The sequence below is a fragment of the Neopelma chrysocephalum genome, unplaced genomic scaffold, assembly GCF_003984885.1.
Source record: "Neopelma chrysocephalum unplaced genomic scaffold, ASM398488v2 Primary Assembly neopelma1_60, whole genome shotgun sequence".
In the NCBI taxonomy this organism is placed as follows: Eukaryota; Metazoa; Chordata; class Aves; order Passeriformes; family Pipridae; genus Neopelma; species Neopelma chrysocephalum.
The window spans coordinates 14,604,860-14,630,875 of NW_020897715.1; the positions used below are offsets into that span (position 1 = coordinate 14,604,860).

Below are 26,016 nucleotides of genomic sequence, written 5' to 3' on the forward strand. Positions count from 1 at the left end.
TATATGTTCCTAACATACCTAATTTTCAATGGTTTGTAGTATTTATTTTTACACATAGAAAGCTGAAACATACTTATATTTGGAATTAGAAGACTTAACTCTTTATAGGGCTTTGGGTGCACAGGACGTAGAAGAGTGCTTTTGGGGCTCTTATTGATCATTGCAATTAAATGTAATTCATCTGCCCTCCTTGAGTGAAGAACAGAATATTCTTTGGTCAAAGAGGTGTGTGGTTTTGTCTGTATTGCTGAATGAATTTTTGTTAATGAAGAATTAGTTCTTGTCTGATCTCTGTGCGTTGAGATTTACTAATGTTTCTTAAAGGAGTGATAATGTTTTGTTTTTAATTGTATATTAGGTTCTATTGGTGGCTTGTTCTTTGCTGTGGGAATTGCCCAGTATGCTTTATTAGGGTACTTCATTCGTTCCTGGAGGACTCTGGCTGTTGTGGTTAACCTGGAAGGAACAATCGTCTTTATTCTCTCTCTGTAAGTTATTTTTCAAACTGAGTTTCATAAAGAAAGAAATTTTAAAAATAAGCAAACAAAACCAAGTAACAAAACCAAACAACTAAGTCAAGATGCCTTTCTAGGATGGCATGAAATGGTGTAAATATTTCTCTCAGCTTTTACCACCCCATGTTCTGTGGTTTGTTCGAACAGTAATGCTGCAATGTTTCACAACGTAAGTCTACATTGTATGGTATATGCATAATTATTGTAGATGGGAACAGTCTCAGAGTAGTATAGAAGCACATCCTATTCTTTAGCTGGCATATATGGATGATCTAAACTGTTGTCTGGTATGCTACAAGGCACTACACATACATGTTAAGAGATGGAAAAATGATTTTGTGGTTATGTGATAACACAATTTCTCTTATAAGTTTGTCTTATAATTGTGCTTACACAGAAGGAATAGCATCAAAATTGCTTGCACATACAGTCTTAAAGGTGACATGCAAAAGAAATGGGCAGCTTCCTTTTATTTTTTCAAATGTGATCTTTTTGGAGATAGTAGGGGGTTTGCGTTTGTGGATTTTAGCACTCAAAGCTATGTGATGCACTGTGCTTTTCTTTTCTTACCTACTTCCTGACATCTAAATCTCAGTAACTGAAAGAAGAAAATAACTTTAGCTGCTGTTTAAACTAAAGGGGTTTTTTTTCCTTTCCAACCTCTATTTAACTTCAGTAACTTTTTGAATAAAGCCTTTGCTAAAGAATCCACATGCCCTTTCAAAGGAAGCGTCAGAACTCAGGAAAAGGTCTCAGAGGCTGTTCATGAGGTGAAAGGGAGAGCTGACACTTCAGATATTTCAAAACTTAGTGATGCTTGGGGCTTTTGGCGAAAAAATTTTAACTTTCAGATTGCTATGTACAATTTTCTTCAATGAGTTATGCTTGGGACTTCAGAGCTGTGCTCAGAGGCCTATCTTGCTATAAAAAAGGGCCTTTTATTCCGAATTTCACACTGCCTTCCTCCCACATGGCTTAAAAATTACTCTGTGCAGAAAATACAATCAGATTTTTATCATGGGGAAGAAAATACGTTCTTTTCTAATCTTTCCTTTTATAAAAGCACAGAATCACTTTCTTCTAAATTTAGAGGTAAAATGTCATTTCTGGTCAGAGGCAAAAGTCCTAAAAAGCTTCTGGCAAAATACTAAAGTTTAAATTAGTTCTGAAAATCCAAAAGTAATAGAAGAAGATGTGTTTTGTTGTTGAAGTTATAGACCTGTCAAGTGAACAGGGCACATGAGGAGCATGACCTTCATGCAGCATCTGCCTTCCTGTCTAGAGGAGAGAGTTTGGGAAAAAGTTGGAAAATGAGAAACTGAAATTTTTTCTTATGGAAAATGAGAGGTGGAACTAGTTGGTCTTACTAAAACATCCTGTGTTACTTGTAATAATGTGTGCCTTCTTAATTCTGAATCCTCCAAAGACAGGGTCCTAATCATACTGTAACTTGTAATATTGTCCTTTCTATGTGAGTCTGTGTAAACAGTCAGTGTAATTTCTTGGTATCTAAATTACATATATCTTATGTTTCCTTTCACTGTGATTTGTCTCTCTTTCAATTAAGTCAGTTTTATACCTGAAGGGCCGTATTTTGACCCTAGGCAGGTCAAACCTTATGGAAAAGAAAAACCCTAAAGGTGTCTGTGTATGTGTGTTTCAGATTCATTCCTGAGTCCCCCCGCTGGCTCTATTCCCAAGGCCGTCTGAATGAGGCAGAAGATGCTCTCTACCTCATTGCCAAGAGGAACCGCAAGCAGAAGTGCACTTTTTCATTGAAACTCCCAGCAGAGAGGGGCTCCAGAGAGGCTGGCAGCTTTTTGGATCTGTTCCGATACAGGATTCTCTTGGGACGCACCTTGATCATGATGTTTACCTGGTACTTGAAATACTTTGTAGGCCCAACTTTACTACTGTGGCCTCTTTAAGTCTTTGAGAATATGTTGCTGGGAATTGGCTCATCCTGCCGATTGTACTTAGTCTCAGCCTGTGTTGTTAGGGACACTGTACCTAAAAAGGATCCTTTATAGTATTTCAGTATGTGTTAACAGTATTTTCTTAGTGCATTTCTAACATGAAGCCATTTTTAATATGAAACAATCTAGTTCTGAGGTGTTTTATCTTCGCATTTCTGTCTTGCTTTTTGAGTCTCGAAATAGTTGAGAAGTACCTCTTCTCTTCTGACCCCTGCTGAGATTAGTCACGCTGTCCTCCTCTTAGACCCAGTGCTGTCAGTATTTTGTCACATGGGTTATTGTTTGTTTTGTGTGTAAGGAGCCCATGAGCAGGTGGGTGGCCTACCTTGTCGAATGAGCATGTTTATTTTCTTCAGAGGAAGCGCTGCCAGTGCTTGCAGTTGTTGTAGTGAGGAACAGGAGCCCACCACGCTCCCTCTGGTCACTAGCAGAAATTTAACTCCAAAAGTGCCTGGTTTGTTTCAGAGAGCGTTGCTAGCCCTGAGGTCTTTTGCTGCTACTTTGAAATAAACCGTATGTATGGCATAGTATGTGAGTCCCCTGGCATTACTGCTCATACAGTTGCTTTTATAATGCGTATATTTGGGAGAGATGTATTGATTAAGAATAAAACAAATTATTTTGTCAGCAGACGACACAGAGCTGTTTTCCTGTTGCTTTTCCAAATGCTTACTGCAGAATAAATAATTCATTGTTTTGTTCCGTAAATGAGAATTGATGATTTCCTGTGGAATGAGTTAGTAACCAGTTTCTTTCCTTTCTGTAAAGACGATGGTCTTTACGGGGATGTATAAGATGACAAAGTTACAAAAGAAAAGTTAAACAGAGATGGAGAATGAATAAAACTGGACCAGTAGAATATAAAAGGGGGTCAAAGTGTCACTTGAACTGCTGGAGATATTTAGTTTACACACAGTTGGAAACGTATGGATGAACATGAGACCTGATAAAAACAAAAAGGCCAAAGACATTTCTCAAGTCAACTAATAGAATCATGATGATATTTAACTTGATTCTGGTTTACACATGTTCTTTTTAAGAGTAGTCTTAAGTTTAACTCAGTAATAAGTCAAGAATTGGGTCTGTGCAGGGACAGAATGGTTTCTTTGCCTAGAAAGCATCATACACTTGTAAAGAAACATTTTAGACCTATCTTCTGAAATGCTAAATATAATTTATAGTGTATTGTGCCAGACCAGTGCTTTGATTTGGCAGTCCAAGTGTCAGCTCTTGATTTTACTTTTCTTTTAATTCTGTCTTTTGCAGGTTTGTGTGCAGCTTGGTTTACTATGGTCTTACCCTTAATGTGGGTGACTTAGGTGGAAGTATTTATGCCAATTTAGCCCTTTCAGGGTTGATAGAAATCCCAGCGTACCCAGTCTGTATTTACTTGATTAACCAAAAATGGTAAGTATGGAACTTATTAACCCATTCAGGGTTTTTTAATAACTTTTCTCAAAGATAATGTTTCCTGTATATTGCATGTCCTGTCTTGTGTCTGTTGTGTGGGGCTTCCCGCTTCAATTTGAAAGTGCCATGATATATCTTTATTTCAAATAGCAGTTTAACTTGTTTTCAAGATAATAGTGAGCCATCTCGGTTTGGCTCAGATGAGGCTGATCTAGCTCAGCCGAGCCTGGCTGTGCTGACTCCATGCTAACACTAGATAGCGTTCTTCCCACCACTGTCGCGTGATCCCTATCGAGACTCAGCTGGAGCTGCCATGTGGTCTCGTGCAGCACTACCTCTGTGTGCTAGCGTGTGAGGAGAGCAGGTATTTATTTAGTCTTTTCCTGAACCACGATACTCTGGACAATGTCGCTCACTTTTTGTAGAATTCGCCTCCTCATCTCTTCTCTGTGTGTTCCCCAAGGAGGTTCATAAATGTGCACACACAGAGGGAAGCAAATCAAAATCCTAGAAGTTGTCAGCCAGTGCAGAAAGTTGGTGCTCATTTTGTTAAGCATGCAATAGAAGCTAGTTTAAAAACGGTGTGAGAGGAAGTGTTGGTGGAAGATGGCATTCAGAATTCCCAACTGTAATTAAAGAGTCAGTGTGAACTTAGAGGTTGCATTGCTCTGCAAACTACAGACCTAATGCAGAATAAAGCTTTGTTATCCTTGCATATCAGGTTTGGTCGTAAGCGAACATTGAGTGCATTTCTGTTCCTGGGAGGATTGGCTTGTCTTATTGTCATGTTTCTTCCTAAAAAGAAAGGTGAGTATTTCCTTTTGTTTCTGGAGTATGGGATAAAAATAGGTAAAGGCAGCGTCCTACAACCTAAGATTTTGATGGTTGCTAGTAGATCAGGCTCCTACCATGTGTGAGTCTCAATTTTTGAAATCGGAGAAGCTAACTCACAAAAAGAATAAACAGAATATTCTGGTTCAACTGGTACCAGTCATCAAGTAGTTTTTGCATATCAGTCCAAATAAAACATGTGAAAAGAGGGGATAGAATTGCAAGACTCCAGGAAATCAGCTGTGTACTGGATTGCCAAAGTCAGCCAGGGGCAAAGTGCCTTAGGAAGTGAAATGGCTCACTGGCCAGAAGGAACCACCTGTTTCAGCTGGGCATGAGCTCTGATGTGCGTGATTGAAGCAAGTAAGAACTGGCTGTTCTGACAAAAGTAAGCTGAATGAGATGTTTGGTATGGTCCTTTACAGCATCTTCCTTCCAGAGTAATAATGTTAGAAGCAGGTAATGATACTATAGAATTGACACTGAATCTCTTGTTACTGAAAAAGCCTACTCACTTTTGAAAAATGTATCACTCTTTTCTTCAACTTACCAATGGAACTAGTTTAGTATTTAATTAGTGGTAGACTCTGAAAATACTGAGTTATAGTTTCAACTCTTAGGCTCTTCACTAGATTCCTGTTCACTCCATACTATTGTGTAATTGAAATTGTTAGAGATGTATTTGAGTTCTCAAAAGCCTTAAAAGGGTCGCATTTTCTCCATCAGATACTGGAGTGTTTGCAGTGGTGAATAGTCACTCTCTGTCTTTGCTGGGGAAACTGACAATCAGTGCTGCGTTTAACATTGTCTACATCTACACATCAGAACTTTATCCCACAGTGATCAGGTAACACAAGTTATTTTTTAAGTCTTCATTTCTGTGGTTCTCTTAGCTGACCATCTTTTACTTCTCTGTTAGTTTTTTTCTATTAACTATACCTTTTCATTTGAATTTTTCAGTTACATATAATGGTTATCTGTAGTTTTACATGTTAAATTTCTTCCCTTATCCTCTTCTCATTTTGTCTTCCCTCAAATTTGCAGTGTTCTTTTCAGACTAACCATGTTTCTATGTAACAGTCCTCTGGCTGCTTGGCGTGCTTACAACTCTCCTTCCACCAACGAGGATAACAATAGTAACTGCTGATATTTCTTTTAATGAGTGATATCTTACTTTTTCAGTACTTTGTGAAGCACACAACTCTATTATCATACTTGCTTAACCAGGAGCATTGAAGATGGCTGATCAATAAGCTTAGTAAAAGTAACTCGATGCTTCATAGGCCCTATATAAACAACAGTAAGGTTTCACTCACTAGAAGCAGAAATACCCTGTGCTTGGGCTGATAGAGCAGACAAAAGCTTCTACCATATGGGTGCCTATGATGATTAGCCACCAGTGAAACTATACAGTGCTGTTTGTGATGGGTGGGTAATTCTGCTGATTAATAGGATTTGGATAAATTAATTCAGCCAGAGTTTCACACAGAGACAAGATGCATGAACTGAAATCACACTAGTTTTGTCTCTCTACCTGTGTCTGTATGTTAGAATTCTGAACGTAAAGGGGACTTTTGCTTCATTTTAATTACAAAAACGTTTCATTCCTGTCTTGGGATGCTTTCAGTTATATTTGACTTTTCTTTGCCAGTTAATGTGCTGAGGGTGATGACTGATGAGTGGCACTTTTCAAAAGATTAATTATTTTTGGTTTTTTCCTTAGGAATGTTGGAATGGGTGCCTGCTCCATGTTTTCTCGTGTTGGTGGAATCATTGCACCTTTTGTCCCTTCCTTGGTTAGTCTGAACTTCTATTATGTATATTTTTGGTTTGTGGCTCTGATGTATCAGAGCCTTACAGAGATGGGAATATTTTTGATGGATTATGTATGTAAACTAAGATATGTAAGTTGCATACCTTAACAGTATCATGGTAGACCAAAGGCATTGCAGTGTCATCTGTGTGATTAGACAAAACCTCAGCATTATTTATTTTAGAAGGTATTTTATCTCTAGTAAAAATTTTGGGATTTAACTAGTGGACTCTAGCAATATAGTAATTTCAAATTACCAAGATGGTGATACCCAGTTTGAAACCCTAAGCAAGCAATATCAGAAAACCTATATAGTTAAAGGATCTACTGTGTCAAAATAAAGCATATGGGCTCAATAACTTGTATTTCTGAGAATAAATTAGTTTTACTGCCAGTGCACTTCATGGTGTATAAACATCAGCAAATTGGTTTATCTTTCAATGAATGAAGATGATGATGTGGAGATCTGATACACTGGCAAGGCTTTTGAGCACAAACTTCCCAGCAATCTCTCAAGGCAAATTAAAATTCTGAAGAACAAAACATGGGGAAGATATTGTTATTTTCCTCTGCTTATAGTTTTATGTATGTGCAGGTGAAAGAGTGTGCCAGTTTTTCACGTCAGCTGCTCGCTGAGGTAAAGTTGCAATTCCTTTAATGTGACAGATTTTATCTGAGGTAACTTTATGCTCTGCGATTTGCTCTCTTATATGTGAGGCAGAAGGCTCACGAAAAGGCAGGTGAGCATAGGGAGCTCTTTAATCTGCAGAATGAAACGCTGGGTAGGTGAGAGTGTGAAAAGCTCTGGGTTACAACAGGCAAAGCCAAGACTGGTGCTGGTCTCCAAGGTAGATTTAATAGGCAGCTTTTATGTAGCAGTTTTGTCATCGATTATATTGTGTCTAGCAGAGATTTGATACTGTATGAGACATAAATCTTGAATCATCATGCTTGAAGGGGTTCCATGAAAATGAAAATAGCTCTGTTTAAGTAACAAATTAACATTGATTTGAGAAAAGAATTAAGTATTTTTGTGGTTTGGAATTTCTTTGACTATTTTAATGCGTTTTCAGTGTCTTTAGTGTGGGGATCTTATAATAGGAAGAATAGGAAAAGTTAATTGCTGAGATAAGAGGTGACATGTTGGTCTTCCATTTGATCACAGCCTGTTATTTTCCTCAATTTAGGATTGCTCTTTCCTATACAAGATGAAACAAATAGCTAAACTCTTGCCCTTTTCTAAAATGAGCCTGCTTTACTGATTATCTGAATGTACACATAACAGAGCTATGTTGTAGATAACTTGAATTTTTTGTGTCCACCTTTTCTCAGTGTAGTTTGGCTTGTAATAAGCCATGTGAGAACAGGGACAGGCATCAGAAGAGAACTATAAACATTGCTTAGGCTGTCACAATCACAAGTGATGATAGGAAGGCCAAAGCTACATTGAAGCTAAAACTAGCAGAAACATAAATAGGGATTCTATCAGCTAAAGGAAATTCGGTGAAAATGTTTAGCCTGCTGTGAAATGGGATGGGCATCCTGTGGATGACATGGAATAAGGTGAAATACTTACGCTTTAGTCTTGACAGGCAAAGCCTGACCCCATGACAGTCTGCCTATCAGCACAGTTGAGGAAGCAGAAGACCAGCAAACAGTAGGAGGAGCAGTAGGTTGAAAAACACTTAAAGCTGAAAGCTTTCCACTCCTTTGGATAGGATTCCCTAGGAGTTGATGAAAGAGCTGATTGTGATAGTGAGGCAAGTGTCCATCATGTGTGATAAGCCATCATCGTAGTGAAGGATCACTGTCGCAGGGTATCTTGTCTTGAGGCCTGGTCCGGTGGGGGAAGAAAGACGCACAAGACACACAAGACACACAAGGATGGTGAGACAAGAGATGTCTGCCTGCTCAGTGCAGCAGGCAGCCTTTATTGAGCTTACTAAGTTCACACACAACACAAACATATTCCTACAACAACATCCAGGAATCCAAGCACCTGCACATTATCAAACCGTCTTAACCTTGTTCTCCCTGCAACCCAAGGCCGTGTCCATGGAAACCATCTAACCAGCTCCACTGCTCCCATGGAACATGGCCTCACTTTTGCACTACCTCAAACTTTAATTGTGGGGCTACAACTTCACCCCACAGATCACTGCTAGCTGTGGGAGTAAAATGGGTAATGCTGTGTGCATCTTAAATATCAGAAAGTGGAACCAGGGTGTTACAGCCTGAGCAGCTTGAACTCAGTCTTTGGGAAGGTTGAGACATGATCTCTCAGAATCTATTTCTAAGCATGTGAAGGCAAGGAAGGTAATCAGGATCAGTGAACCTGGGTTTACTAAGGATAATTCCTTTTCAGCCAGTTGGATTTGATAGTCATTTCATCACAGAAGGTAATACGGATGAGGAAAGGGAGGAGAGCAGGGAAGGCTTTTGTAAGGCTCATGAGACTATCCTACATTATTAGCATTTGGAAGCTGAGGAAATGTGTCCTGGATGGAAGGAATATTAAATTTGAATGTTGTATGGACCACCAGGCTCAAAGGGATAGTGATGGGGTCAATATTTGGTGGCTAGTGAAAAGTGAAAGATAAGACTGAATGCATCCTCCTTTTTAGAGAATGCAAAATAGGGAGGAGTAGCAAGAAATGGTAGCTCTTGAGTCCAGTGTGACTTTCTGGGCCAACAGAAATCCCATGAAGGCTAACAAGAAGAATAAAATTCTGTTTGTAGTGTGGACTTACTGCATGGTCAGTACAGTCTGGGAACCAACTGGCTGAGTAGCAGCCTTGCTGGAAGAGACAGGTTAAGTGGAAGCCAGCCCTCTTGTCCAGTATGTGGCCCACAGATCAATTACCTTTCTAGTTTGAGAGGGATGCGGAAAAATCTGGGGAGGGTCTAGTGGAGGGTAACCAAAATGGTCAGGAGCCCAGGGCACATGGCTTCAGGTGAACACTGGGTCTTACATCTTGGTTCTTCCCAGCTATGTGGAACAGTTCAGAAGGGGTCAATGGACACAGATTTTGTGGTTAGATAGGAAGTTTTGGGGGTTAGATAGGAAATTTGGAAAATAATCTTTTTGAGAGGCTTAAGGCAGCATTGGAACAGTCTCCTTTCGGGGGAATATCCATCCTTGCAGTTTTTTCAATACTTGGTTACACAAAGCTATGATTGACTTGTTCTAGTGGTGGCTGTAGTTGTGCTTGAAGTAGGTGGTTGGCCTAGATGACCAAGAGATCTCCAAGCAGCATGTCTGTGTTTCTGTGGTATCTGTTCCCTACTACAAAAGGATGTTGCATTTGTTAAAAAATACATATGTTATAGGAAAGAATTGAGTTCAAATTCAGCAGGCGTTTCTTTTAAAGTTCATCCCCAAATCTGTGTGGATCTAATAGTATTAATATGATACAAATGACAATACTGGTTAAAGAACAAACAAGGAAATAAAAAACAACAGAAGGATTGGTAACTTTATACTAAATAGGAGCACAAACACATGCCATAGGAATTGGTTGTAAAGGCTAAGTGTTTTAATAGGCAGTATGAACTGCAGGGAACCAATCTCAACGTAACCCTCTGTTATTTTTTCCAGAAATCTGTACAGTGGTCTCTGCCTTACATTGTGTTTGGAGCGACTGGTCTGTTGTCTGGGCTCTTAAGCTTATTGTTACCAGAGACCTTAAACAGCCCTTTGCTAGAAACTATTTCAGACCTGCAGGTATGCTCGTACTGGAGGCTGGGAGATGAAGCCATGACATTGCAAGCCCTAGATGGCTCACAGGTATATTAGTTTTTTTCCTAGTACTTTTTCTGCTGTGTTTATTTCAGCTGTCAGCTTGAATATGCCACTCTAAATAAATTAGGATAGTGATTCGTGGCCTGTGGAGGATAGGCCCCAAGGAGATAGAGAAGATAGTTTAGTAACCCTACCATCACGTCTGAAATGTTGTCTGGAAATGCAGGCTGAAACATAGCTGGGTTAATTCATCCCTTCAAGGCCAGAAGCTTACAGTATTTCCCTTTGGAATAAAGTGATGTTTGTGCCTCTCTAATCTCTGAGAAAGATTGCTGCAGCATGCTTCATCCAAAGCTGGCCACTGAACCCTGAGAAGCCTTTTTTTTAAGTATCGATGGACTAGTGGTTCATGGACGATAGATTAAGTGGTCAGAAGACTTGAAGGGAAACTCGTGACAAAAAATGTTAGTTACTCCGTTAGGCTGAGATGAGATGGGACCCTTTAGCACCTTTTACTTTCATTTGCTTAGTTTTGGGTCAAGCACTCTGAGATTCACAGGTAGTCATACTTATTTTCACAGAAATCAGGAGGCTGAGTAGCATGTGTTTCTAGAATGAGAAGAGTTGCTTCCTATCAGAGACTTCAACATGTTGCCTTGTTTACCAGTTTTAGCTCTAATAGTTCTTGACAGGACAGCACAGTTTTAGTGACAAAAGCACCCTTTAAGTAAGCTTGAAAGAGGCAGCCCTCTAACAATTAATTTTATACCTTAGCTACCTCACATGTGTATTTTATAAACATTTTCAGTCATACTGGATAACGTGTTACAGCAGCACGTTCTTGCTGACTGCACAAATCCATCATATACGTTTACATCAGCTGTAATTTTGGTAATTACATCATTATTACAATCTTATTGTGCAGAGGATTTACCAATGAAAGCAATTCTAGCAAGCAGTGCAGGTTCACAACTTAGGGGGAGGGAAGTCATATTTTTATTTCCTTTTTTAATCAACCAAGGTCAGTATTGCCCTTTGAGGTGCCAGTTTTTGTCTGTCAGGATTCTCACTTATGTCAATCAGTTTTCGCAGGTTTAACTTTTCCTTGCTTGTTCTTCTGTATGTTTCTTTAAAATCCCACCCTGAACAGGACCCACAGAAGGAAAAAACGTAAAATTGAGAACGTTCTTCAGGAACACTTTGGCCAGATGGATAAAAATTATTGAATCCAAATGAAAAAGTCCTTGGTTCAGGCCTGAACTAATCCTGTAACTTCAGTGAAGTTATATCTGGAATGTCTGTGAGACATTAGGGATTTATTGTAAAGCTCACAAAGAAAGTGCTGATAAAATGGAAAGCTGTTAAACATTAACCCTATTTGATAAGGCCGTAGAGAGGTCTTATGAAGCTGCTGTGAGAAAGATTTAGAATTTATTTGGCATACCCTGAATTTCCCCTGTGGAATCCATTGTCCTTTTGTACCACTTTCAAGTTAACATGTGTTGTGATTGCCCAGAATGGAGGTTTTGTCCCTGTTAACATACGTGAATGTGATATTCAAGTTGGACAGCATCCAGTGATAGCCTGACTTTCCTCAAATAATTTTAGAAATCTAGAAAAAAGCATAACATGGTTCCCTTTATATCTTCTGACAGGTCTTAGTGCTCAAACTGTCTGAAATTCCTTTGCAGTCAACTCACAGTGCTGTAGCAAAACTCCTCTGAAGACAGATCTAAAGCTACAGATTTTGCTTGCATGGCACTGTCAGTCAGGAACATGATTTCCATTTCTCTATTTTTCACCCTCTCTCTCACCCTTCTTAGCATATGACTAGGCAGGCAGAAGTCTTAGGATGGATGCAAGCATACTGGGGGAAAAATCCTAAATAACCCAACTAGATAAAGTTTATATTAGCAGGAGAATCTTTTTAACTGGAATAATTTGTGTCAGTTCCGTGGAAAAATGCTATACTGGCCAAATAAAAATCTACCAGTTGTAACAGCTTACTTTAGTTTGGGTATGTGATATAAATTATGCTGTCAAAAGGACTCTGGCTGAAGTAAGTATGCATATAACAGGAACTTCACCTTCTGAACATATGATATGGTAATGGTTTTTCCCTTTTCCGTAACACCTTTAGTTAATTTTGCAGAGGGATCTTTTTAACTAAACTTGCATAGTAAAATGTCTGTTCTACACATGGAGAAGTATTAATTCTGGATGGAGAAGCTTTTACCTGATCAAGTCATTTGTGTTTCTGAGCTGTGGTGAGCTACTGTGTATCCAGTAGCTCTCCACAGAGTAGGAGCCTTAGACTTAAATTAAGAAAGTAGAGTAAATTATGACTTCAGAACCATTCTAGCCAGTCTAGTTCCTGCATGTGTTCTCCAGTGTACTAGTGAAGCAGAGGAAGTCCATCCACTAAACCCTGTCTCTTTTAAAGATATTTTTAAGAACCAAGGGCGTAAGGAAATCTGAATTCACGTTATGTCTTTGACAAAGTTTTAATATAGTGATTTGACCTGTCTTTTCTTGCTTTTTCTCTAGCAGCATTCCATAGAGGTGTAATGGTTCATGCTTATGTATTTTGAGATTGATTTAGTGACTTCTGTGCTAACTAATGACTTAATTTTTGTTTCTAGTCTGGAGACAAAGACAGTTCTACAGAGAGTGGAAGTGAAGATCAGGAGTTTTATGATGCTGATGAAGAGACTCATATGATCAAGTAATGAAAAGAAGAAACACTGGCCCATTTTATGCCTTTTCTTACTTGTGCAGTCAGTCTAGCTGTATGACAAGTATTGGGGACCTCACTTGTCAGGGAATGTAATTGGGCAAGTGCCTGTGTTATTCCTGACTGGGAGAGGGGGTTGAGTCCTGTTCAGACTAATTACACCACTGATGCTCTTATGGGACAGCCATTCAAAGTTTTGTGGTTCAGAGTGACAATGCATGGACTGCATTTGAAGCCAGGTGAGACAGCAAGGCTGGGATAGTGTATTTCTGAAGCCTAGGAAATTACATAGGTTCAGATGGATTTGGACAGATCATCAATGCACATGTTGGCATTTTATTTTCAAGGTGGTGGATTTCGATTCAGTATAAACCGATAAACTTGAAAACAAACCACTCTTTTATTCCATGGGGTGGAAGTAGTCACAGAATGTGCTGTATGCTACTTCCGTGGGAACAAATTCCTGAAATTGTGTGTTGAAATGGCCTCTGCATATTCAGTACAGGAGAGGCAACTGTGAACATAAGGTTTCTCTCTCTGCATACCTGTGTAGAGTTACTGGGTGCAGCTGGTTAGTCATGCACTGGGCATTTACTTAGTGATAATGGAATGCTGGGAGGAAGGACTACACAAAAGAGGCTGCAGACATAAGGGACATTCCTGACTTTTTTTTCCCTTCTTTTCATACACCAAGGTTTTTCTTGGGCTGACTTATGCATATTTTTGCCATGTTTTCCCCGCATCTCAGCACTGCTGTATAGACTTGCCTACTTCTACCTTGTCCTCACTTTGCCATAAATATTGAAGCTAAGCAACTTCTCTGTGGAGTGAAATAATTCTGTGACGGATATAATTTCATGGGTGTAACATAGGTAAGGTACTTATCACATACTCTGTGTGCCAGGTGTGTTAGAATATATAGCTCATTTTTGCAGACATATCTGTGTCTTTATTTCTGGAAGAGACTTAACTTTGAAATGGCAAGAGGAACTATGAGTTGCTCTTACATTTTGGGCTTCATTGCCAGGAAATTGCTCGTGTTTATTTAAAAGTCTTGTGTGTAGATAGCATTCTCACTTAAAAACCAGGCAAACCTCTTTGAGGCAGCATTTGGTTGCTTGATGTTGTTTCTTAACCAGGTACTTGCTCAAGCACTTGGTTACTTGACCTTGTTGAGCATGATAACTTCATTCTCCTGTTTAGACTGAACTTTTGGTAGATGCTTCATTAGCGGGATGTGGAGTCCCGTAATATGAAACATGAACATACGGAAAGTTCCATATACAAAAATGAGGCCTTACAAAGATTCAGTTTTCTTGATTTCTTGTCATCTTTATGCTCTAACCTGTGGCTTTCTCTTTGTTAAGATGGGTTTCCATAAAATGTTTCTCAGTCTTCCTACTTTGAGTTCCTAGCAAAGTGCCATGCAATGGCAGAAGGTATATTTTCAGGCTCACGAGCCATTTTTGTAGATCTTAGGCTTGAAGAAGCTGGGTTTAAATATATCAAACAGCTGACTGCTGAATATTTCCTGGTTAAACTGGGCAGTTCCTTTACTCTTCCAGGAAGTGAAAGTAAACAGAATCTGAAGTTTGCATCGAGGTGTTTGAACTTTGTTCACTGGGAACTGTAGCACTGAGCAAAGAGCAACTCCCCTGGTTGGTGCAGAGGGCAGCCCAGGGACTGCAATTTCACGTGTGCAGCATTCCCCCTTGGACTGAACATGATCCAGGCGTTGACTGTGAGCAAAGTTGGAATCTTCAGTCCGTATGGACAGAGTATCAGTATGGTTGTGGGGTTTGCCTGTATTATGAGCTTCACTAAAAGAATTCCAGCCTTCTTTTTTTTTCCAGACTGTTGGATAGTTGTTGTAGATGTGGCAAGGCACTTTTAAACCCAGCTGTGTAGTCTTTTTGCCTTATTTGACCCTTTTGTACGTAAGAAAATTTCTCAAATAAGGTACTCAGAAATACTTGAAAAGGTTGAACCTATTAAAATATTTTTTAATTTTGTATTCACATTTTAATTTATGGAGAGGTGGAAAAATGACTTTTTGTTGCTGATGGCTTCTAAATAAATAAAACCTGCTTAGTTAGAACCAAACAGCAGTAAGCCCAGTGGTATTAACATGCTGCCAAGACCCAGTGGTTGTTTTTAGGTGTTTTCTGCCTCTGTCCCTCTTTGGGTGTTAGATGGAGTAAGTCATCCAAGAGGCAGACGGGAACAGTTAGCCTTCCTCCCTCTATGTTTTTGCTGTCATTATCCCCTACTGGTAACCCTGCTACAAGACTGCTACAAGACACCTCAACATAATTTTCATTACAACTGTAGGATGCTGTCATGGTTCAGGTGGAGAATATCACTCTGAGCTAGATTTTGTGACAGTCTTCAACTTATAATTAAATTTACCTCTCCACTCATGCACTTTTGTATCATCAGTATACATATGTAAAATTGAAAAAAACAAGAGTGAAGACAAAATTAGCAATTGTTTTCCATAGATATTGCTGCTCTTCTTTTAACCTTAAATCTGTCCCGTGTTGCACCTTTCGAATTTTAAAGAGACTTTTTTTAGAAGGAATTTTAAATCTTCTTTCTGTCAACCATAGGAACTCTGTATTGTTACTGTCCCTGGTGAGTTATATCAGAAGGTTTATAAGAGAGAATCCCTGCAGGAGAAGCTCAGCAATGTAGCATCAGGCTTTGCTCTCCCCCTTTGTGTTCTGAAGTTCAAATCCGTTGGGTGTTTTTGAAGTTGTGTAAGAAGTCTGAGTAGGCCCAATCAATGAATCTCAGTGTCTGAGCAGTAAGTTTGCCCTGAGAAGCTACTGGAAAGCAGAGGTTGATACAGCACTAGATACATCAGTTTATTATGTATTGTTATGCTAGGAGTCTGAGACCTAACATCCTTGTTACAGTTGAGTGAAGTATCCTATGTTTTTTGCTAGCGTAGCTTTGTATACTAAGCAGCTGGCACTGTTAACTTTCTTTTGTGTTGTGTAGATGTTAAGATACCTATCCCCAATAAGGAATTTCTTCCCTCTATTCCTCTGGCTGTCAGTTCTGGGGTTTTTTTGTCCAGCTCACTTAATGGGATTATGCTAGAGAGCAGAGAGGCTTTCCCATGGTGTTGATTAGTCAGATCTTATTAATACTGTCTCAGATGAGGTATGTTTGGGATTCTGCTATCTCAGGATCTCACAAGTGATACGTGAATACAGCTGGGAATGAAGGAGAATGACAGGTCATGACAGCATGGAGGAAAATTAGCTGGTAGGAATTAAAAAGAAAAAAAAAGAGGATTCAACTGAAATACTTCAGGGCAAGGGTAAGTGAAAACATAAGATAGCAGCTGTTGGGTAGAAATACCCTTCTTGCTCCTTGTATCGAGGCTTCTGCTTACAGAGCTAGCATTCATTCCAGGATGTCCTATTGGGGGTATCAGTTTCATTATTTCCTTTTTAATGTCAGCTTTGTTCAGCACTGCTGCTTTTGTGATGAAACATTTCTTTGAATCAGTACAAAATGTGGCCTGCCTCAGTTTTCATCCAGACTTGGCTTTTCTATGAAATGGCATGGCACCAAAATAATTAAAATTTAGAAAGCCTTCTTTTGGTGAATGCTGTATAACTGGTCATTGCTTAATTTGCCAGCTTCCCTTCAGAAAGATAGGAATATTAGAATTATTTTTGTCACACAACTTGTGAAGTGATACTTCAGCCTTCTAAAGGGATTTTACTACCTGGCTGCTTTTGATAGGCTGGAGGGAATACAATCCAGAAGTGAGAAGTTTATTTTTTTTAAACTTCCCCAAAAACGAAGCTAGTGCTCTCTATTTAGGGATTGGGAAAGTGCTGTTCAGAGACTCCCTGACACACCAGAAACTTAGAAGCTCTGTGTTAAACGAGGGCCACAGGTGACTCTATGTTCAGGTCAGGATGCTGAGTGAAGAATATGCCCATACCTCTCCGGAGATACATAATTAACATAGAGCGTGTTGTAGCTTGTTTCCACCTTTGTTACAGTCAAGGTTTTAAGGATTGCAGCCGCATGCTCATCTGCTCTCAGTGTACAATCCATGCCAGGGTCTCCAGACTGTGGATGGATGTACTGAGATTAGTAGAATGTAATTTACAGAACCATGGGGAATGCAGTTGAGCCATACATTTTCCAGCCTATTTCACCTAAGCATGTAAAAGCAGTTTGCAAGAGAGAGTTTTTGTTGTACTGAGGAAAAGGGGAAAGTGAGGAACAAACGTACTTTTCCTGGAGTGTGTTAATGGAAACATTTGAGCTAAAACCCTTGTTCCTGAGTCTTCTGCATAATCACCACATGCAAATTTGGTTAGCATTATTTTGTTTTAGCTGAAGGCTGGTGCCCTGTGTATCCCTTTCCCCACCCTGTTAGCGCTTCTTTGATCGTGCTCTTCGACACAGCTGAGTCTGTGCATGCAAACTGTGAGCCTTGCAGTAAATATGTCAGAAAAGCCCAAGAGCAATGCTGTCATTTGATGGTGGAAGTTAGTCTGGCCTGACACAATGTCTGTGTCAGAAATGTCTATACTCAGCTGTTTACCAAACAGGAGACTTAGGGTATAGCTGTATTTTGAGTCTCATGGACTGTATCTTTCTGCAAGATGTGTTATGTGAAGGAAAGACACCTATATAAGAAAACCTCTGTGGCAGATCTCAATGTAGAATTGGAGGGTGAGCAAATTTATACATAATTTTTCTATGCTATGTATTTTTAATGTCTTGTCCAGTCTGTTGTAGCCTTCAGATTTTCCAGGTGCTAGTGTTATTAAATCTAATAGAACTGGGTAAAACTTCTACCCCAACAGTCTGAATTTACTGAACTTTCTCATCTGAATTTTGGTACTACTTGCTGTTCCTGTCATTCTGAAAAAAGCTCCTGCATTGCTTAATGGGGAACAGACTTTTTTGTTCTAATTTGAAGTGCCTGTTTTATAGAAGTCATCTTTAATTTCCTCAGTTAACTTTATATGGGACTATGTGTAAAGTAGCGTCATAGAATTGGATTATATAACTGCCAAAGACAGTTTTTGCTGGAAAGCAATAGTTCAAAACTAGTTCTATCTGCCTTCATTTAGAATTCTTCCATGCAGCCTGCCAAAACTGGTATTTACAAGCATCTCTGAAACTACAGTGGACAGAGAGTTACCTTTGTTTGCTTGTCTTTCATTGCTCAGTTCACTTAAGTAGCTTTTGCTTCTGAGAAACCAAAGAAATTGAATGAAGGATTAAAGTATAGGCTTTGTAGAACATGCAGAATTTATACCATGTAGCCATTACAGAGGAATCTGCAGAGCCTGTTTCCTTCTGAGTTGCAAATGTCAAAGTTTACTCTAAAACTGATTGGAATTTGTTAGTTCATTCATCAACCTTACAAATCAGCATTGTTAATAACAACTTGCCTGGAGCTTCACAGGATCTAGCAGATTTTTATAAAATGCCTGGTCTGTTAGAGGCATTGCTAAATAATAATGTCTAGAGTTTAAATCCCTGTTACAACTAATGTTCACTGCAAGTCAGCCCTAACATGGCTGTGTGTTTGTCAGTAAAAAGGCAGATGGATAAAGCTTGAGCTGACTACCCCCAGAAGAAAGATTATTTCTTTTAAACCATTCTCCACTGTTTATGCAGAAGGAAGTAGGGCTATGGGGTTTCAGGGTCTTGTTGTATTCAGCAAGATTGTAGAATGGAGTGTGTTTAAATACTTGCCCACCCTCATTTACTAAAGGTTTGTAGGGGAAATTGGTCTTTAGCTTGCATGTTACTGCTTCTCACCACACGTCTGAGTTGCTCATCTCATACTTTTTATGGCAAAAATATGGCAGTAAGAAAACTTTGCCAATATTGAAGGCTATATTTAATTTAAAATCTCCCATGAGAGGTGATTTCAAGTATGCCTCTAAAGGACTGGTTTCTACTATTTGATCCTTTTCACTCTTCAAAATCAGAACCAAATTTTATTTTGCTCCTGTTAAAATTTGAGTAAGTAATGTAGAAATAGGAAGTAGATTTTTTGTATGTATAGTTTTATTGCACTACCTTTGCCTCCTGAATCTAATGATACCTTGATTTTTTTAAAGCTACCTCTTTATGTTGAGCTTGTTTGTCACTTTATTTAATTGATTTTTAGGAAACTACAAAGTCTTTCCTTTTTTATTTATGTGGGAATCCATGACTTAAAGTCATCCTTATATTTAAAATTTTTCTTAAGGCCTTTTAAATTTAGTTAAAAGGCTTAAGACTTTGAAGAAGCAGAATTACATGGTTAGAACGTGGCTTTTCCTGTGTATACTGTTTGCTTTTAGAAGGGCCAGAAAGCTCTTAATTTTATATTAGTATCAGTTGAGGACAGTTTTGGGGGGCAATAAGTTTTGAGTTGAGTTTTAATCAAATTAATTTATTGCCAATTGAGATCTTAGTTACTGCTTTGGTATTGAAAGAAAAAATAAATAAAACACTTAGAGAAAACACGGCTGCTTTTTTCCAGACACTGCTCTTCCTTCTCTCTCCCCTACACCACGGTGGTCTCCAGTTCCATGACTGCATGTCATGCTCAGTCCCTTCAGCAAGGCAACAGCCAGCACAGGAGACTGGGATCAATCTGGTGTGCTTGGTTTTTCTCACTGCTCTTTGTTTGTTATTCAACTGCTCTTGTGTGGGTTTCACCACCAGACACAGTCCCTTTAGAGTTGTAGCTCCTTTTGAATCTACTCTCAGCTTCTCCTCAGGCTGTGATTTTTCTTTTGGCTTTTCTCCTGCTCAGCTGTCTCTCCTTTCAGCTCCTCTTGTGCTGACATGGACTTACCCTTTTTTCCTCCTACTGCTGTAGCACTGTAATCTCTTTCTTGTCATTTGCTGCCCTTCTTAAACATGGTTTTGTGGAAGTGCCAGCAACTCCTCTGACAGTGCTGGAGTGCAGTGGGTCAGCGCTCACTGTGCCCGAGAGGCAGTGGACTCTATCTGAAACACAAGAGGATCCATGTGATCATAGGGAAGCTCTTTTTTACTGAGAGGGAGATCGAGCACTGGCTGCCTGGAGAGGTTGTGGAATCTTCACATGTGCAGATATTCAGAAGTCATCTGGACATGGTCCAAGGCAGCCTGCTTTAGTAGGTGGCTCTGCTTAAGCAGGGAGGTTGGACCAGATGACTTCCAGAGGTCCCTTCCAACCTCAGCCATTCTGTGATTTCCATGCTGCCTGTTGGTGAGCTGGCTAGGACCTGCACAGGGCAGTGCCTTGGCCTCTTCCCTCACAAGGCACCCTGCAGCCCCCTCACTGCTGCAACCCTCACAGTTACGCTCAGTACATGACTTTACAGGGTTGGGGTTTTTTTGTATATCAAGTCCTTAGTTTGGGCTGACAGTTAGTGAGTGGTAGTTGGTACTGTATTCCCTTTCTGTGTTGCTGTTGTCTTAGGTCAAGTAAGTGAAACTCCTAAGGATATAATCAGGCATTTGTAGCCAAGCTCTGTGTCTGTTTGCATTTACATCCTTGCTGATTTCAGAAGACAGGACTTAGACCTCCGCTTGACCAGAGGAGCAGCCAGAGGGGTAAACTACTTTGTTGCTGCTCCACCTTTCATCATCACAAAAACAAATCTTTGTGTAGTCTCTTTATCCTGTAGACTTTGCATTGTTTCCTCATGCCCATATAATTTGAACTATCAATCGAAAGTCCTTGCCAGTCGGGAACTGAATAACCGGAAATTGGAAATGGGGAGAATAGATTCAGTAAAAAATGAAGTTGTATATAGTTGGTGTGTGTATTGTTAAATATTTAATTTGGATTACTTGAATACTGAGTGTTACGAGCCTTCCCATGTTAAAATGAGGACTGATATATTTTAGAAGTACTTTCTCTTCTTTAACTGTATTAGTGTGCTGTTGTTAACTCAGAGTTGTACTGCTGAAAAGTCTGTTTGTAGAATACTTCATCTGAGAAGTCACAACTGAAGACAGCATAAGCTTTTCCACAGTAGACCTTTTATGGTGGTATATTCATATGTTCTGTGAACAGCTGTTGGATCCATCTTTTTAAGATGTTCTTTGCCATAGGTGAGGGGCCATAACAAATGTCGAAATATTCAGAATAATTGCACTTACCTATTCTGTTTTCTTAATGTATTTCCTATGCATTTTGCCTTTACTTGTATGTACTGTACTTCACTGGAGGTATGAAAGGTAAATATCAGGTTCTTAATCTATAATATGTAAATGAGTTTTAAAAATAATTCTGTAATACTACATATTTTCCAGTGATCTCTGTCTACTAAGAGAGGGTGATGGTGGTAAGCCCAAGTGTGAGTTTAGTAAAAGGTTAATATTGGTGGTCTTTACATTCTCTTTTAATTTCTGAATTATTTTGATAATTTGAAATATTTTTTCTTTTAAGAATTTTGTAGAGGCTAACCTATGTTAGTAAGCCAACTCTTAGGTGATTTGTAACAGCTCTGATACTGCCTCTGATTCATATAGTTCATCTAATGTCTTTGTAACTTATTTTGTGCCTTTTTCTTCCCCTGACACAAAAATCTCTCAATAAAAACAAGTTCTTTTGCAACACCACAAACCTATTTTATTGTACTGATTTTTTACTTGCCTGACCCTTTTGTTTTGTTTTCTGGAGGGGGATGAAGCTCTCAGAATAGAATAGATATTTATAATGGACTCTGCAGAAGAAAATTGACAAGGTGGAAAGCAGGTCATTTTGGAATGGCAGTGCTACAAAGCGCCTGGGAAACTGGGACTGTCAGTACTAATCAATATATTCCACCATATCTATCACAAATCATTTCTAACAAAAACCGGCACCAGTGGAATGTGAGAATCAATTTACTACTGGCTTCAGTTGTGCTGATTGATGTTGAAAGACTGGAAACACTTTGGGGGCTTTAGCATAGCAAAATGTCTGCAGTGGTGTTACTAACGTGTACGGGGGGGTTCTCACGAGCACTAGTTGGCACTTAACTAGTTGGCACCCCTTCTCTAAGGTGTGATACAATTGCACAAGACCATAGTCCCTGCCCTCTGGGCTTCTGCCAAAGCATCTTGTCAGGGAATGGCAGAATTTGAACATTTGTCTTCATTACCTGGAAATGAGATGATAAATAGCTTGACTGCATTTCCTGTCCCCTGTCTAGTGGCAAAGAAAATGTCTGAATCTGGAAAAAGTGGCTGTGGTGTAGGGATCTGTTTGAAACTGCTGGGTACCTGATATTTCATACCTCTGTATATGCTTAAAAAAAAAAAAAGATAATTTAGAGATTCTCCTTGAATAGCAAAAGCACTTTATCTGTCAGTATTCTGAAGTACACTTGCTGAAGAAGATGGATGGTCTACATGATGGGTAATATTACTAAACCTTGTGCCATGTTGCATTTTACTCTTCCTCAACATGGAGCTAAGAACAATAGTCTAGCCAGACTCCCTGTTCATGCTTCCTGGGCACTGGGCAATGCAAGAGTCATCATTTGCTCTTCTATTGCTTAATGCAAAAGAAAAATGCAACCAACTTAAGTATCTTTTCTGCTTAATCTATCATATGCCTTCTAGAATCTCATGGAGCTTTAAACAAGGCATTTGGAAGTCTTTTGAACTGAAAGTGTTTTCATCATCAGCCTTTCTAGAATGAGTAATTGGAATATATGAAGTATGCACCGGCATCCAAAATCACTTGTATTGTTCATCTCTTGCTCTAAATTTACCAGACAAAGGCTATCTTTTGTTCTTGTTATTTGCAGTTCTTGTGAGTTCACTCTCTTTCTGGTACTTGAGACACTTAGATTTTTACCATAGTTTTCACTTTTGCTGTTTCACCATGGAGGTGATGATTGAAGGCCCAGTTTTTAGATGTGTCTTGTTATGTACTCGGCATAATTCCATCCATAGCCATTCAGATTTGTCGTTCCCTTCTCTCTAATATGTTTCAACTACATGCTGCAGGAAACTACAGGCTTGAAACACTTCATTTATTGGTTGTCATTTACATGAGGATGAGGAGTGTTTCTGTGAGCAGCCACTGGGTAAGACAGCATGATTTACATTGACGCATCTCTTTGTTAGCTTGAGCTGCTCTTAAATACAGCTTTGTTTGCCTGTGCTTTGACTGGGAACTGGCTGTATCTTGCTGTGACTGGAGCCTGTTTGACTACCAAGCCATTGTGTTATACTGTTTGTTGGGCCCAGATAAGGAAAAAGAGAGTGAGAGACCAAGAATGAGGAAAGGAACCATAAATTACATTTGGGAAGGAGAATGTTTCATGTGACTGTGAGATTTTTTTTTTTGTTTTGTCAGTGTAGCTTTAACGTTTTCTTTGTTCTGATGCTTCTGCTGTAGGCAATTTTTCACACTGGCAGTAGAAGAGACCTCCAGAAGTCATCAAATGGGTGGTGTAGGACTAAGGTGCCATCCCTTGAAAGCAGGGACAGTTGGAGAATGTGCTTGTTCTTTGCTGGTAACAGGCAGTACTGGTGCTGACATGGCAGCAGTGAGCATTGCCTACCGGCTCCAAGCAGCTATTGGGCAAAATTACTCAGTTCTTCATGCACCAGGCTCAAATTTAACTAAAGCTACCTTGCTTCTGAGAGAGACTCAACTCTGCACTTTCCACTGTTATCACCTTGCATCTTGTTGGTGAATATTGGACTCGGTGAATACTTATGGTCAGAAAAAGAATTTCTCTCTGTCTTGGTCAGTAAAGGCTGAGAGAGTTGGAGTTGTTTAGCCTGGAGAAGTGAAGGCTGCAGGAAGACTTCATAGCACCTTCCAGTACCTAAGAGGGCTACAAGAGAGCTGGAGAGGAACTTTTTACAGTCATGCAGTTATAGGACAAGAGGGAATGGTAACTGCTTTATAATCGTACTGCTGGGCAAGGTTCATGAAATAAAAACAGAGAAACTGAAAATTCCTTAAAAATTAATTTGTAATGCTCTGATCCTTGCATGGTACGTAAGGAGCGTGGGCATTTGGGATGGCGTGGCTTTCAGCAACAATATACGCAAGGGCAGGAGAAAGTGCTTGCACAGTGGCCTTTTTTCAGGTATATTGCGCTGTTTGAATTGAGGGTCCATTATCCTCTCTAAAATTTTGAATTACTGCTGTGGCCATTTGATCGTTTTCTCTGCTAGTCTTGGGTTTGTTAGAGAGCAGTTCATGGAGTATAAGTGCATTCAGATGAGATCTTTGGTGTCCTTGATATGTGGAAGTGGACTGAATGACCCTGTGCTCTTACAAATGCTGTTCCCTCCTGACCAAACTGCTCCTCTACTACTTGTGGTGTTATTCACCTCATTTTCCATTTGAAACACATCTGCCTGTGTTTCAATTTCCCTTCATCCATAAAAGCCCAAGGAGCAGAGAGATGGCTTGCTCCTCCATGCACTAGCCTGGCCAAGCAACTTGTTCTGCATATTCCCAGGGATTTTATTCCAAGATTGTTTCTTCTCCCCCACTCCTGTTTTCAGTGCCCTGAATCTGCATTTAACTAGTTCTAGCCCTAAATATCTATCCTGTGTCCTGTCACTGCCTGGAGCAGATGCAGCACAAACGATTGACCCTCTCCCTTTGGCAATTTGGCTTTGACTGCACAAAACAGCCAATAAAGTGGAAAGGGCTGGGCAGCTGATTATGGGGATTAGCTTGAAGCTGTATAGTTTTATGGTCTGAGATAGAGGAGGAAGTGTTTGCTTGAAGAATGCAATTGCATTCCTCTTTCTTTCTCCTGCTGCCTGCTCTTGAGGATGACAAATTTTCCGAAGTTGCAGACTAAAAGAGTAGCATGTGTATTTGCCAGACATAGCTTGGACTGGAGGCTGTTAACTCATTTTCCAGTGACTGATGCTGGACTGTGTAGCTATGCAGGTCATGATCTGATCTGTCTAGAAATACTATGAAAAGACTTGACTGAAGCCTATGTTGAGATTCAAGGCTTGTTCTCACTAGTTTGCTGAATCTCTTGTTATGCTTTGTGGTACATATATCATACTTCTAATAAAAAGCATCTTTTTTCTCGCTTCTGCTGCTGTTCTCATTCTCATCCGTATAGCAATTGTTCCTCGTGGCAATTGTTTCCCTGAGGGCTCATGCATTTTAGAGTCCCAATAACTCTCTCCTCCGCTCCTTTCTTCCCACACAAAGCATGCAGTTGTCTGGGCCTTTCCCTGTGCTTTTCCTGAGACATTTCTGCAGGTATAATGGCAAAATCTTCCTTTATTCTGATTGCTTCTTCAGCTTCTCTTTCCCATCTTCTCCACAATGCCATTTCAGGCCCAGAACACAACGTAGTGCCCAGGTGGATGTATCCTAGAGATTTGGAAGTTTGATTTTTTTTTTTTTTGACCTTTGCGTGTAGGATGACACAAGCTGAGGAGTTTGATAAGAAAGCTTTTATGTAGTAGATTGGCCATACTGCTAACCAAGATTATACAAAACCACATCTGCTTCTATATGGTTCATGACTCACAGAAAGTGGTTGTTGAGCCATCTTAATTCTGGGGGGGGTTGTTGGGGGGGTTTTTTGCTTTTTTTTTTTTTTTTTGGGGGGGGGGGGTAATTTTTTTTCTTTTTTTTAATTTGTTGGTTTTGTTTGTTTGGTTTGGCTTTTTTTAATCTCACTCTCCTCCCACACAAATATTTCTCCCAGCACTCTGGGAGAAATAGCTCCTGAGGACCAGGCTTTTTTGGGCCTGGAGACCCTTCTCAGTTTGCTTGCTGAAGCTGACCTGTTTGTTCTGCAGTAATTGTATTTTCATCAAGAGAAAGCAATAGATCTGATGGGTATGTAGCTGTCATTGGCCTGTGATATATGAGACCTAGTTTCTAGCTCTGGCTCCAGTGAACTCGTGTACATTTTTTTATTAGTCAGTGACTGGATGAAGCACATAAACAGGGATGCCAGTCTGAGTATTCTCTTTCCCAAGTGAGTTTGTGTTGAAGTGACTATTCTCACTTAGCACTGGTGATT

General features: G+C 39.6%; 1 protein-coding gene across 6 annotated transcripts in view; it reads left to right on the top strand.

The window, feature by feature from the left end:
• SLC22A15 (solute carrier family 22 member 15) overlaps positions 1–26,016 on the top strand; it is a 68,126-nt gene that overhangs the window by 18,172 nt on the left and 23,938 nt on the right. For 2 of the 6 annotated variants that reach the window (XM_027681220.1, XM_027681219.1), the window contains exons 5-12: positions 359–488; positions 2,179–2,394; positions 3,758–3,898; positions 4,623–4,708; positions 5,459–5,579; positions 6,456–6,528; positions 10,144–10,332; positions 12,930–13,012. In XM_027681220.1, the coding sequence (XP_027537021.1) occupies positions 359–488; positions 2,179–2,394; positions 3,758–3,898; positions 4,623–4,708; positions 5,459–5,579; positions 6,456–6,528; positions 10,144–10,332; positions 12,930–13,012 (1,039 nt within the window). Of the gene's footprint in view, positions 1–358; positions 489–2,178; positions 2,395–3,757; positions 3,899–4,622; positions 4,709–5,458; positions 5,580–6,455; positions 6,529–10,143; positions 10,333–12,929; positions 13,261–26,016 lie in introns of those variants that run through there. The other 4 variants (XM_027681222.1, XM_027681224.1, XM_027681221.1 and 1 more) reach the window with 3 other exon arrangements.